This window comes from Haliotis asinina, chromosome 2 (genome assembly GCF_037392515.1).
Source record: "Haliotis asinina isolate JCU_RB_2024 chromosome 2, JCU_Hal_asi_v2, whole genome shotgun sequence".
In the NCBI taxonomy this organism is placed as follows: Eukaryota; Metazoa; Mollusca; class Gastropoda; order Lepetellida; family Haliotidae; genus Haliotis; species Haliotis asinina.
Window position 1 is genome coordinate 92,691,415 of NC_090281.1, and position 11,848 is coordinate 92,703,262.

Genomic DNA, 11,848 nt, shown 5'->3' on the forward strand with positions numbered 1-11,848 from the left:
GTAGAATATTGCTACGACATACATGTGAGTGAGAGAGCTGGTTTTAACAATATACCAGCTGGCTCACTATTATTTAATACTGACAAACACGTTTTCATTACTCAGTCGGAACCGTTCAGTCGAGTCTGCTTTTAGGAGAAACTCCATGTGCATATGGGATGGGTTTTGTCGCTAAGATTATCAAGGCGCCACGTTCAAACCCAGGGGGAGGCTGTGTCCCCAACACCTCGTTGATAATCATGTGAGCTCAAGCAGCGTTTAACGTCACATTGCCAGTATAAAGGTTCATGTTCTCTGGTTTGACGCGGCCTAGGATCGAACACCCAACTTTCACCTTAGCGACCAAACGCTGTACACACTTGATCAAGGAGGGTCGTTTAATATCTTTAACGAGATGTGTTTGTTAAACCATGGAACCATAAATAACAGATTACTTTGATGTTTGTATGGTCTAATCAGAAGTATTCAGTTTGGTTTAGGACAAAATTGATGAACAATTGATCATGATTCACGATTAATATCTTTTGTTGTCAATGCCATTGTAATCTGATCAATGTTAAACATTTGTTCGATCTCAAAAAGTGTTTGATACTGGCTTGCAGTATAGTGTATGAACGATTTTGGATTGCGAGGCCGCTTGAGTGAGCGTCAGTCAAGGCGTTCGGATATAAAACGTTTTGAACGTGAGCACAACCCTATCTGATCAATATATCCATCGTATTCTACGGTGCAGTATTGTGGCCGTGTTAACTATGACTCGTATAGTTCATAAATTTTGGGGATGATTTTGGTATTTCACGCTACTCCTTATGGTATTGTATGGTAACTACATTATTATTAAATTCATACTGGAGACATACTACATTCATTTTTGCCGAAACTAATATCTACACACAGGCATATTTACATAGATATCCATGTTCAATACCATTTCTGCCTAATAGCCACTTCACGTTTACTGTTCAAAGGTATATTCCAGCACAGCCTACAAGCATGTACTCTAACCTCTTTATGGTGGCCTTTACAATACCAACTCATCACAGTTACCCCTGCTGTCAGTATTGACTATAACTAAATATCGTCTTTCCACATGCTCTCTGACATTTCGTAAAACACACAAGAAGACCTGATGTCAACAACGGTCAAGACACATATCAGTGACAATATCTCAAAAAGCCATATATCTAATATATTTACAGAAGGATGGAAACGTGTTTAACATTAGATCTAAAACTATGTCCTCGCTTTGATGACAGATGCATCAAGTAGAAGCAAATGCAATTTTGACAACAAACAGTTTCAATAAAATAGTCAATATCATAACGGGAATCGAACACGGATCTTCGACATTACGGGCGAACGCTTTAACCACAAGGCTACCCCACCCCACCCCCCCCCCCCCCCCCACCCCCCGGTGCCCTGTGTCAACATCAGTTCTTATTCCTTTAAAGAATCAATTGTGTACAATTAATATCTTGTTAATATTTTGGGTATTAACGATAATATCTCAGAATAATCATTGATTACCAGTAGGATTTACTGATGTCACATCCTTTCAACCAGATGTGCAATAATCAACTTTGCCAATCCAATATGATCAAAGTGCAACAGCGTATGGATAAAACTATTCCCCCTCTTGCCTACAGACATCAGTTGTAGTTGAGGTGTAACATACCCATAGCCAGATACCTATATATATTTTTTTTTTTGAAATTATGAATCGGGATCTATTCAATCATTGACACACTAATGAAACATCAGTCATAAAAATACCATAATCCCTCACCTACTTTGTCCAGTATAGAAATTTCACAGAAGGAAGCTGCCTATTCAGGTGACAGCATGAGAAGAATGGTTTTGAGAGTGCAAATTTCTTGATCACCCGGAGTCGGCTAAAGATCGAGTTTGCAACTCACAATATGAAGTCACTTTTTGACGTCACATTTGCTAATGGATTTCTAAATTGGAAGTCCGTGATGACATATGGCTCTAAATGGCTAAACAGACTTAGCACAACTAACATGTCACTCAGTGAATACACGCGATCAATATTATTTCATATTTCATTTTTCAGCCGTGAAGGTCTGTGATGTTAGTTGAAAGTAGCGACTGAAATGATCGCGCGCAGTTGATTGATGCAAGTCATCAATGCTCTTGATGTCAATCATTGGTTGTGTGTTCTAGATTTGTTCGAACCGCCATAATACAGCTCAGCTAGTGCAGCGTGTCGCATTAAGTAACAAACAAACGCATCCATGGTATAGAGTCTTCAGAGAGCGGACTTGGTCCAGTGTGTCCGAATTGGTTATTCATGTTCACCTTCCGCTTGCTCTCTCAGTGAGCTAGCATAATAAAATCATTTCAAGACCCAAAGTGTAAAAAGACAGACACACAAACACACACACGCACTAACGCAAAGAACAACTCTTTGGGGTTGATATTATTTGTTAATAACTTGTATACAATCTCATTGGCACAGAGGCAATGCAAACATACGTACATTTGCTGAAGGGGGAGCAACTCATACTATCACGTGTTAACAGGCAATGGTGTGGTTTGTCATTTCGCTGTATCGAATCAATGGCATTTGAATGGAACATAATAAAATACATGAACGGCAACAACCTTAGATTCATACAAGGTCTGACAACCTGAGACAAAATTTACACACGAATACTGTAAATGTAAAAATGTTTTAACAACATGCGACCGCCATATTTACACATACGCCATGACATAATTTGGTGCAATGCTGTTATATATATTCATGAGACTAGTTTGGACTGGCAACGTATAACTGTATACCGGACGGGTTCACTTTGCTAACAAAGTGGTCTGAGAGGGAGAAGTTGCCCACTACCGTCCCTGTAAAACCTTCCGTCACACTGTAGCCTGCCTGGTTCGTGAGTCCCACATAGGACAAGGTGGTGTTCACAATGGCTGCACATCCTCCGTCTCCAAGGTTCAGGATAGCGATGGCGAACTTCCCAACCGGTGACAAAGGCCTCGACCAAATTTCAATGTTACCAACCTGCAAACAATCGCACGTACATACTGAGAGACACCACTTTAGAGAAACAAATTGTGCAAAATGCCACATATATGCATATTCAATAGATCTGGCAGTCCAATTGTTTTTAAGGAATGAAACAACTGTCTGTCCTTTTAATGATTTGTCCCATCTACCATTTTCACAAAAAAAACATTGCAAGAAAATAGAAGGTAGTCTATCCTGAATGAGCCGGTTCACGTTTAGGGCAAGTGTTTACAAGCACACCTGGGATTTCCGGGTCCCCTGAATTCCTAGTGGATCTTGGTTGATGGCTATCAGGTTCTTGTTGAGGAGGAGTTCCTTCGTCTCAGGCCGAATGTCGTCCAGGTTGTTGGACATGAGGAGTGGTGACGCCATGACAGCCCACATCGCCATTTGCACACGCTGCTGGTCGTAGCTCAGGCCGAAATTACCCAGAATAATCTGAATAGTAACGCTAAATGATCCCGATCTACTGAACTGACCAAATACGTTCTCACATGATAAAGTGATTATTCTGAATAATCACGCCATAATTTACAAAAAAAAGAATACTAAAACGTTCACCTTTTTCACAATAATGTTTCTTTTTTCCCTCACAAATATTCCTAACAATATACCTTACATCTCACCGAGAGGACTTCAGATTCATGTTTAGTCAATTCAGTTGTAATTTCGACTAATCATGACAAATAATATCATTCAAATAAGTAGGACTCACATGAATCGTCATGTTAGAAAATCTTAAGATAAATATACACCAAAAGAAATTCTGATATGTTGAATTGTTATGCAGATAAAACAAACAGGCTCACCATGTCTGGGTCGTTGAAGTTCCCCGGGCCGGCAAACTTGGTAAAGTTATCTTTGTCGTCTCCGTAGAAGCTGATGATGCCCTTAACGCTGTCCCAAGAATCCTGGATGTCGTCAAAGTTCCTCCAGATGTTGCAGTTGTCTGCAATTGTCTGGTAGTCAGGCTAGTAAAGAAGACATTCGACTGTGTTAGTAATAGAGAAAACAGGGCAGAGTCGTGAGCATGCTGAATTTCCGGTTTGTGGTTGTATCACAAACACATTCTTTGGATATTCTTTACCCCACTTACTATAACCAACTTGTGGTAGTGACTGAGCTCACACTGACCCAAACGGCATTAGTTCCATGATTCCTGACTTGAACATACGTACATCTTTCACGTAGGCAGGCCAACTGCAGGAGTACAGGATTGGTCTACCGGTCTTGTTCAAGAAGAACTCCATCAATGGATAGCCTGTAACAATAATGTGACCTTGTTGCTTGAATGTAACATAACCCTGGTCGTTGTTTCATCAGAGACATGAAGGTCCTAAACACCACTGCTTCGGGATTTTTAAACCCTAACTCTCACAACAAAACTAGAGCATCTGCCCACAACAGCGAATACCCCAAATCCACCTGCTTAAGAGTATTTTCACCAGTGTTACTTACTGAAAGATGCTGGAGAAATCACATTTATCAAGGAAAGACAATAGGAAACGCAATTTGCAAAGATTTGCATTGTTTAACGCTGCACTCAGCAATAGTCCAGCTACATGGCGGCGATTTGAAAATAATCTAGTCTCGGCAAGACAATCCAGTGATCAACATCATAAGCATCGATCAACGGAATTGGGATACGCTGACCCGTGTCAACGAAGTCAGCGAGCCTGACCCCCGAACCCCTTTGTAGTCTGTTACAAGCACGGGTTGCTACAGACCAAATCTAAGAAGAGGTTGCTTGATATGGTTCATGAAACCGATAGAGCAGCAATTGTCAGTGAACCAGTAAAAACATAGTCTTCATGTCATCAGAAACACAGTAACTTCCATCTAAACCATTTGAACGTGACGCCATCCTGGTGTTAGGCTGAGGGAAAAAATCCATTCAGACCCTCGCGCTCTTACAATGTTCTACAGGTAGCTGAGAAGAGCATTAGTCAACACCAGATTCAAAAACACAAATTACCAGCAGCGTAATCATCAGGATTGGTGTAACAGCCATCCAATTTGAGCGAGTCGATGCCCCAGTCTGCAAAAGTCTCAGCGTCCACGTCCATATAGAACTTGCTGCCGGGGTAACCGCCGCATGTCTCAGTGCCGAAGTCGCCGTATATACCAAGCTTAAGTCCTTTAGAGTGCATCTGGAGAATAGCATCAACTTGAAGTGAACACAAAGCATGCAGGAGAACTACCCATGAGCATTGTGCAGTGAATTATAGAGAGGGTGCAGCTTCCAAATGCCATTAGGCCGGGAAACAAAGCAGAGTCATCCTCGTTTGTCCAGCAGATACATTTGGGCATGATAAACGATATGCATCAACTTCATACAGAAGGAAAGTTCAGTCATCTGTTATGTTGCTAGTTTAGTCTCAGTACTACATGTTTTAAACAACTGTAAGTGATCTGATACACATTCCCTGTCCTTAGTTTCATAATTCAGCGGCAGAGACAATTATGCATATGTTAGTAAGTCGTAAATAGTTTAAGGAAGGGCCCCAACGTGTACAAGGACCCAGGCAGTACCAAGGGGCAGTAACTATAATAGATGTATTTTAACGATTTTAATACAATAGCATTTCTTCTATGTTATGTAGCGCCATTATGAGATAGATACGAAACCTAGGAATGAAACACATCGTATTATAAGACGTTTCGTGTAACCCTCACTTTCTTTGTTGTTTAACACCATGCTCAAAACATTCCAGCTGATTCACAGCGGACCCCAACCATCCCTTGTCAAATGCATACCAGCTGATACAGTGATTGATATCATGAACATCGCTCTTCGGAACTGGGATACGATGACATGCAAGTCATGGAGCCTTACATTACCATCTAATCCCCTTAGTCATGCCTTTCAGTTAACATGGGCTGGTGATTACAAACTACCTTGATGTCTTACGTATTTTGCTAGGTCTGCCATTCCACTCGGGAACCTTGCTGGATCCGGAACGATCTTGCCCTCGGCATCTCTGTCCTTCAGAGGCCAGCAGTCGTCAATGTTGACGTATTCATAGCCGACATCTTTGTAGCCGTCACTAACAAGTCTATCAGCCATACGCTTGAAAAGACTCTCGCTTAAAAAGACATTTGTTCAAATTAATCAGAAAATGCTCTATCAAGACTATCTAACGAAGGCATTCGGTTGTTTACCGGTGATCATCGTATTGCAGACGTAAGTCTCAGCGGCGTTAGAAACAAAAAGCACAGTTACTCTATAATGCAATTCTGACTGACTACGGTTAAGACAGGATTTCTGACAATGTCGAGTTTCTGATACTCAGTGATGAATTCCTGCAATACCGCTACCGGTTGGCCTTTTGTGCTATTAACGTTTGGCTGACAGGTTACATGTTGTCGCAAAAATTTTACCATAATTTAGATCTTAATTACCCTTGTCGAATAGTGTATAAAACACATGAAAATGATGGCCTAATAACCACACATTAATACGTTATGTGCCTAAAAACGCACATTTAGCGTTTAAAACAGCCGGCTAACACCACCGGTTTAAAACTAAATTTGTCTATTTTGAATTCCAATGAATCCCGGAAATTGAACATTTGTTTGTCAATGTCCAGCCACGACACAGTACAATATTCCACGGGTTCATGGTTTAACATGACATGCAGGTCTTAGCTGTCGCAAACCCTACCTAGGCTTTGTTTAATGGTAGCGTGAATAATGATCTGATTTTCATTTGATTAATATGAAGTGGTAATTAAGAAGAATGAATACAAGTTTGACGGCATTACAACTGGCCGACAACAAGTAACCTAAAGGTACATATACAGCTGAAGATGGGGCAAGAACTAATGTCGTGTTAGACAATAAAAAATAGTTGTCATCCATATACTCCTCTTAATACATTCACAAATCTCTAAATGCCTCTCAAGAATCTTACATATGCAGCGTTTTACGTAGGTCCCTGCAACTTCGCCGATAGGGCGTTTGGTTCAATTGTACTTTTGTAAGATAGCCGGACGTATTTTTTTCAAGTGCAGAAATAAAAGCATTGCTTTGACCAAACATGAAGCTCATCTGATTGAAACAGTATCATAATACCAAGCAGTCTAGCTCACCTGATACAGTTGTCTGGTTGTTGCACACAGTCAGTAATACACCGGTAACGTTGCCATGACATCCATCCCATAGGTGGTGTCCTTGCAAGACCGTTGTTGACAGCGTTCACATGGACACCCAGGCAGATCACTGCGACGATGAGTACGGCATACATCTTCAGACTAGTAGTGATCTTCAGCTAAACATGCACACATTAAAATTGGAAAAGTGAAAGGTAAATCCCGCCAGGAAGCCAATAGGCGTTTGTGTTTACGAATGTATGTGTGTGTAGACGTGAGAAAGAGAAATAGACTGACAAAAAGTCAGAGACAGTTACAGGCAGGGAAACAGACACACGTTTTCAAGAGTTACATGTAGTTGAAATAGAGCTCTGTGGCCATAGACGCATAACAAGAATACAGTTATCTCCCTTTGGTCGGTAGTCATGCAGGTATGAGTTTCCACTCGACAGAATATTTCTTTTTTCTTTTTCATAGTGCCATGATCTGCTTGGTCTGGTTGCTTTGTTTCAATGAAGACACGTTCCACTGAAAACTTAATTGTTATCTGATCTGCAACTGTCAGAATCAGACTGGCAATGGACAACATAAAACAAACTTAGACTCTGTTATACATTTTGACCACAACACCGCGTTATCATATTCATTTCAATGTTTTAACCGCCCTCAACTTATAAAATTAGACGAGATGTTCGGGTAATAATTAAAAGGGTCAAACTGAAGTCATCAGTTAAGATTTCCTTCACCCTTGAACCGCCTAACCTTTGACCTCACATCATGTGACATCAGATCGCAACTGCCGGTATTTGTACTATTAATAACATGCACCAAAGCGGTACCACATGACTTGTGTAGCAAGGCACACAAGGAGATAATAACCTCATGGACGTTGACAGGCATCCCTAGCACATGTACATCGTGTATTTGCTGACTGACAAAATTGTGAAAAAGGCAATGTGACAGCGATCGATCAAACTATATATATTTCATGATTCGACCTGCAGCTTGGGAGACAAACTGAACGTACACAGACTAACACCTGAGAGTATTCGTAATAACATTGTGTCACTTATGCGGACACTGTTCATAGATAATATTGTGCAGTCAAAATTCGACCTACCGTCGTTCTTTGCGAAGAGCTTGAGAGGCGTGCTTCGTCGTACCTCTCTGCAAGTCGCCCGTCAAAACAGGTCACGTGTGTGAGCCGGTCACATGACACCTGTTGTCACTCAAAACCGGTCATGCGTTCTACCGTCCTGCAGTGTGGTAAATCTTGTTGAAGTTATTCTGATAGTAGTAGTAGTAGTAGTAGTAGTAGTAGTTCTAGAAGCAGCAACTGTATAGTAGTAGCAGCAGTATGGCAAATTTAGTTGTACAGCCTGACAGTAGTAGTAGCAGCAACAGCCGCAGTAGTCGTTGTTGTTGTTGATGTTGATGATGATGACGGTGCTGTTGTTGTAGCAGTAGTAGTAGCATAGCAGTAGTAGTAACAGTAATATGGCAAGCTTTGTTTCAACTGTTAACGTTACAGTAGCAGTAATAGTAGCATTTGGACAAGCGGTGACACGTTTGTGTAAATAAACTGATAAGTCGAATAACATCAAGTTATACATATGTACGATGTCATACAGATTGAATTTGATCTCAGCAAACAAAAAGCAATTGACAGGATTGGGCTGCAGTTTCTCAGACGTGACTTTCTCAAGACTCTGATATAGTTCATGATGTCAATCGCCGGATCATATTGTCCAAATTTAAATATTTACCGCCGTCACACAACTTCAGTATTGCTTAGTGCTGTGTAAAACAACTACCTGTAGTCCATTCACATGTCCATATGTTTTCCTATGTTTGTAAGCAAGATGTGTTCGTTTCTAATTGGTCGCAAATATAACTTGGTGGGATTGTGTTGAAGGTAACAGGAAATGGAAGGAATGAGCGAGTGAGTGAGTGAGTGAATACTCACTGCTTACATACAAGTCAGAAAGTTTGAGAACATGCAGTTTCATCACATCATTGTGCGCTTTTGTTTGTTTTATGGCTGTGAGTACTATTGCGGACGAGATAGTCTGAACGTGGGGAATCAAAACTAAGTCGACAGTGTGTCAAACAATAAGTTTAACAGGGATAATCTATAATATCCCGAAGCGAGCTGAATTCGACGTTCTGGTGCTTTCGACGATTGCATTGCTAGCGCTATATCGAGGAAGTACGCGCGCGATCGGAGTGCACAAACAGTTTCATCGGTAGGGCGAATGCCCAGTTCCTGTCGTGAGACGTTTTATTGACAATTGAAATCAAGAAATTAAGTTATGTAAAGAGCAAATGAACAACAATATTATTTACCCTCGATCGTTAATACCACTTCAGATGCAAAATCAATTGCCTGTATAACAAAAAATAGCGAGCAAAATTCAACAAGATCAGTCGTCTGCTAGTGACAGGTTATGTTTGAAACAAGAAGCCACGTGATCAATATACTCTCTCGAAGTGCGGAGGGAAAAGTTTGGCTCACCGTCGAAAACACCTACAAAAATACCCAAATGTGACAAGCGACTGCAGTTTCGCCGTTACGATGTTATAAACGCTATTTTTGTTGGAACCACAAGACACTTTTTTGTGAAATAGATGAAGATACCTTTATCATTCAAGGTTAGCAAAATCCAAACTTAAAATGATATTAAAGATAAAAATTACGTTTTTGCGTTATACCGTCGAAAACTCCTAACACTGGGATATAGTATATATATAGTCTCCCTGGTTTTAACCACCAAGAGCTGCCCTTCCGCCCAGTCATTGACGAATGGCTTTTCTAACAGAGAAACAAAGTAGTGTTTATCGACATATACAACCATTGAAGGCCATTGACAACATCACATGAGTGGTGAATCACGAGACTGGGCAACATGTCTACAATGAAACTTTTTAAATCGATAAACTAAAACGACTGTACATCACCAAGAGGCGTGGTATTACATAGACCAAAACGTTCCACATACTTTGCCACAGAAACAGTGAAATTTACTTAGGCTGATTCACTGAGCTGTTTATGTAATTTCAATTTGCGGGCATTCATGGGTCAACAATACTTTCAAATTTTGCAGCATCGCCCTGGTTCGCAAAGCATTTGTCAAAGGTAGCTGATGATTGAATTTGGGGTTTGGTTCATTATATTGATTGCTACGCGACCAGTCCTGTCTTTGGGGGAGGCAGACTAACAAAATGTACCGTACCTCTGCGAAAAACGGGTTTTTTTTGTCATTATGCCTATAGATATAAATGTAAGATATTTTAACAAAATAAACAGGCTATTTTCAAATGTTACTGATCCATATTTTTGGGCGCATGAGGAAAGCATTCATGTATTCTAGTGTAGAGCGTTCACTGCAAATAACAAACATTGTACACCTAGCTTGTTCTGTGTTTAGTCGTTAATAAATATACATCTCCCAAACAGGAAATGTGTCCACCATATTGTTTGTTGATTACCTTTTAACGTAGTTCCAAAAATAATCTTTTTTGATAAAAAAGGTAGGTACGTATATAAATTGAAAAGGAGACGAAGTGAAATCCTGAAGATGAAGAAAATCTTGAACTGCTCAATTTAGGGTCTTGTATTTCACTGTATTTCACTGAGCAAAAGAGAAACTTTTATTGTTTAGGGACTGTTAGACAGACAGCATATTTGGGAGTTTATGTATTGTTAATGACAGTGCGATAAAATCTGTGTTTTGAGTATTTGTGTTATCAAAAGTGAGTATGTGCAATGCAGCATCTGAATGACTTGACTGAATGATTCGAGAACATATACATTCCACATTTGCACAAGTGGTACAGTTGAATTGCAGGTGCGAAATTGGCAGGAGGACCACCGAGGACACAAGGCTGTTACACAACCATCTTGACTCTAAAATGGTTATAATAATAATAATAATATGTGTATTTATAATGCGCTGAATTCCACACATAAAGCATGCTCAAAGCGCTACATTGTATTTTTTCCCTCCATCACCGGATGTCAATCTCAACAGCACATCGTATTTCAATCTCAGCTCCCTGGGGAGTATACAACTCTTGCTGCCACTAGGCGCACCGAGTTTATTGTGGCTCTCTCATCCTAACGAGGTACCCAATTGACAGCTGGGTGGACTGGGACACATAGTCACAGCACTTTGTCCAAGTTTACTGCACGTTGCTGTACCTGCAACTAGGTGTATGCACGTGTTTATGTGGCCACCATCTGGTCATATACCAACGGATTCGTGGGTTCTTTTCAGTGCACAGGGTTGTGTACTGTACACTAGGGGTTGTGACAACACTGAAAGAGTCTGCACACAAAGTTGACTCCAAGGTGTTTACACCCGGTCACAGGTGGGCTCGATCCCGAAACCTCAACCTCGCTGGATCACTAGCCTGGCGCCTTAGCCAGCTCGCCCACCATGCCCCCATGGTGGACAGAAAAATAGTTCGTAAATTATCCAAAATAATAACCAAAGCCTAAATGCACGTTATCACAGCTGTGGCCTTAGCACTACATATATTCTTTCCTACAGTGTCAAGGTCCCAGTAGCATTGGTAGTGACAATAGTAACTTGACCCTAACCTTTACAAGCCCCTATGCTCTCTGTATGAGGGGGTGGGGTACTTGCGAATCCCTGGAATCTTGAACACAAGTTCAAGTAGTTTAACACAATATCATATTGTCATATGTTCACAGGAA

The 11,848-nt window shown here is 40.7% G+C and overlaps 1 protein-coding gene across 1 annotated transcript; it reads right to left on the minus strand.

Annotated features, from left to right (window-relative positions):
* Positions 1-1,698: 1,698 nt before the first annotated feature.
* On the minus strand, positions 1,699-8,348 carry LOC137274604 (alpha-N-acetylgalactosaminidase-like). The gene is made up of 8 exons (XM_067807884.1): positions 8,249-8,348; positions 7,129-7,307; positions 5,949-6,123; positions 5,013-5,187; positions 4,216-4,298; positions 3,847-4,008; positions 3,278-3,475; positions 1,699-3,031 (listed from the first exon to the last, which is right to left on the minus strand). The coding sequence occupies exons 2-8, from the start codon at positions 7,281-7,283 to the stop codon at positions 2,774-2,776; spliced, it is 1,206 nt and encodes a 401-aa protein (XP_067663985.1). The 5' UTR covers positions 7,284-7,307; positions 8,249-8,348; the 3' UTR covers positions 1,699-2,773.
* Positions 8,349-11,848: the final 3,500 nt, after the last annotated feature.

Coding starts and splice junctions, on each gene's coding strand:
- LOC137274604 (XM_067807884.1), bottom strand. CDS start 7,283: ATGTATGCCGTACTCATCGTCGCAGTGATCTGCCTGGGTGTCCATGTG. Junction 4,299..5,012: donor TCCTGATGATTACGCTGCTG/GTAATTTGTGTT, acceptor TTATTGTTACAG/GCTATCCATTGATGGAGTTC. Junction 3,032..3,277: donor AGGGGACCCGGAAATCCCAG/GTGTGCTTGTAA, acceptor GATTGTTTGCAG/GTTGGTAACATTGAAATTTG.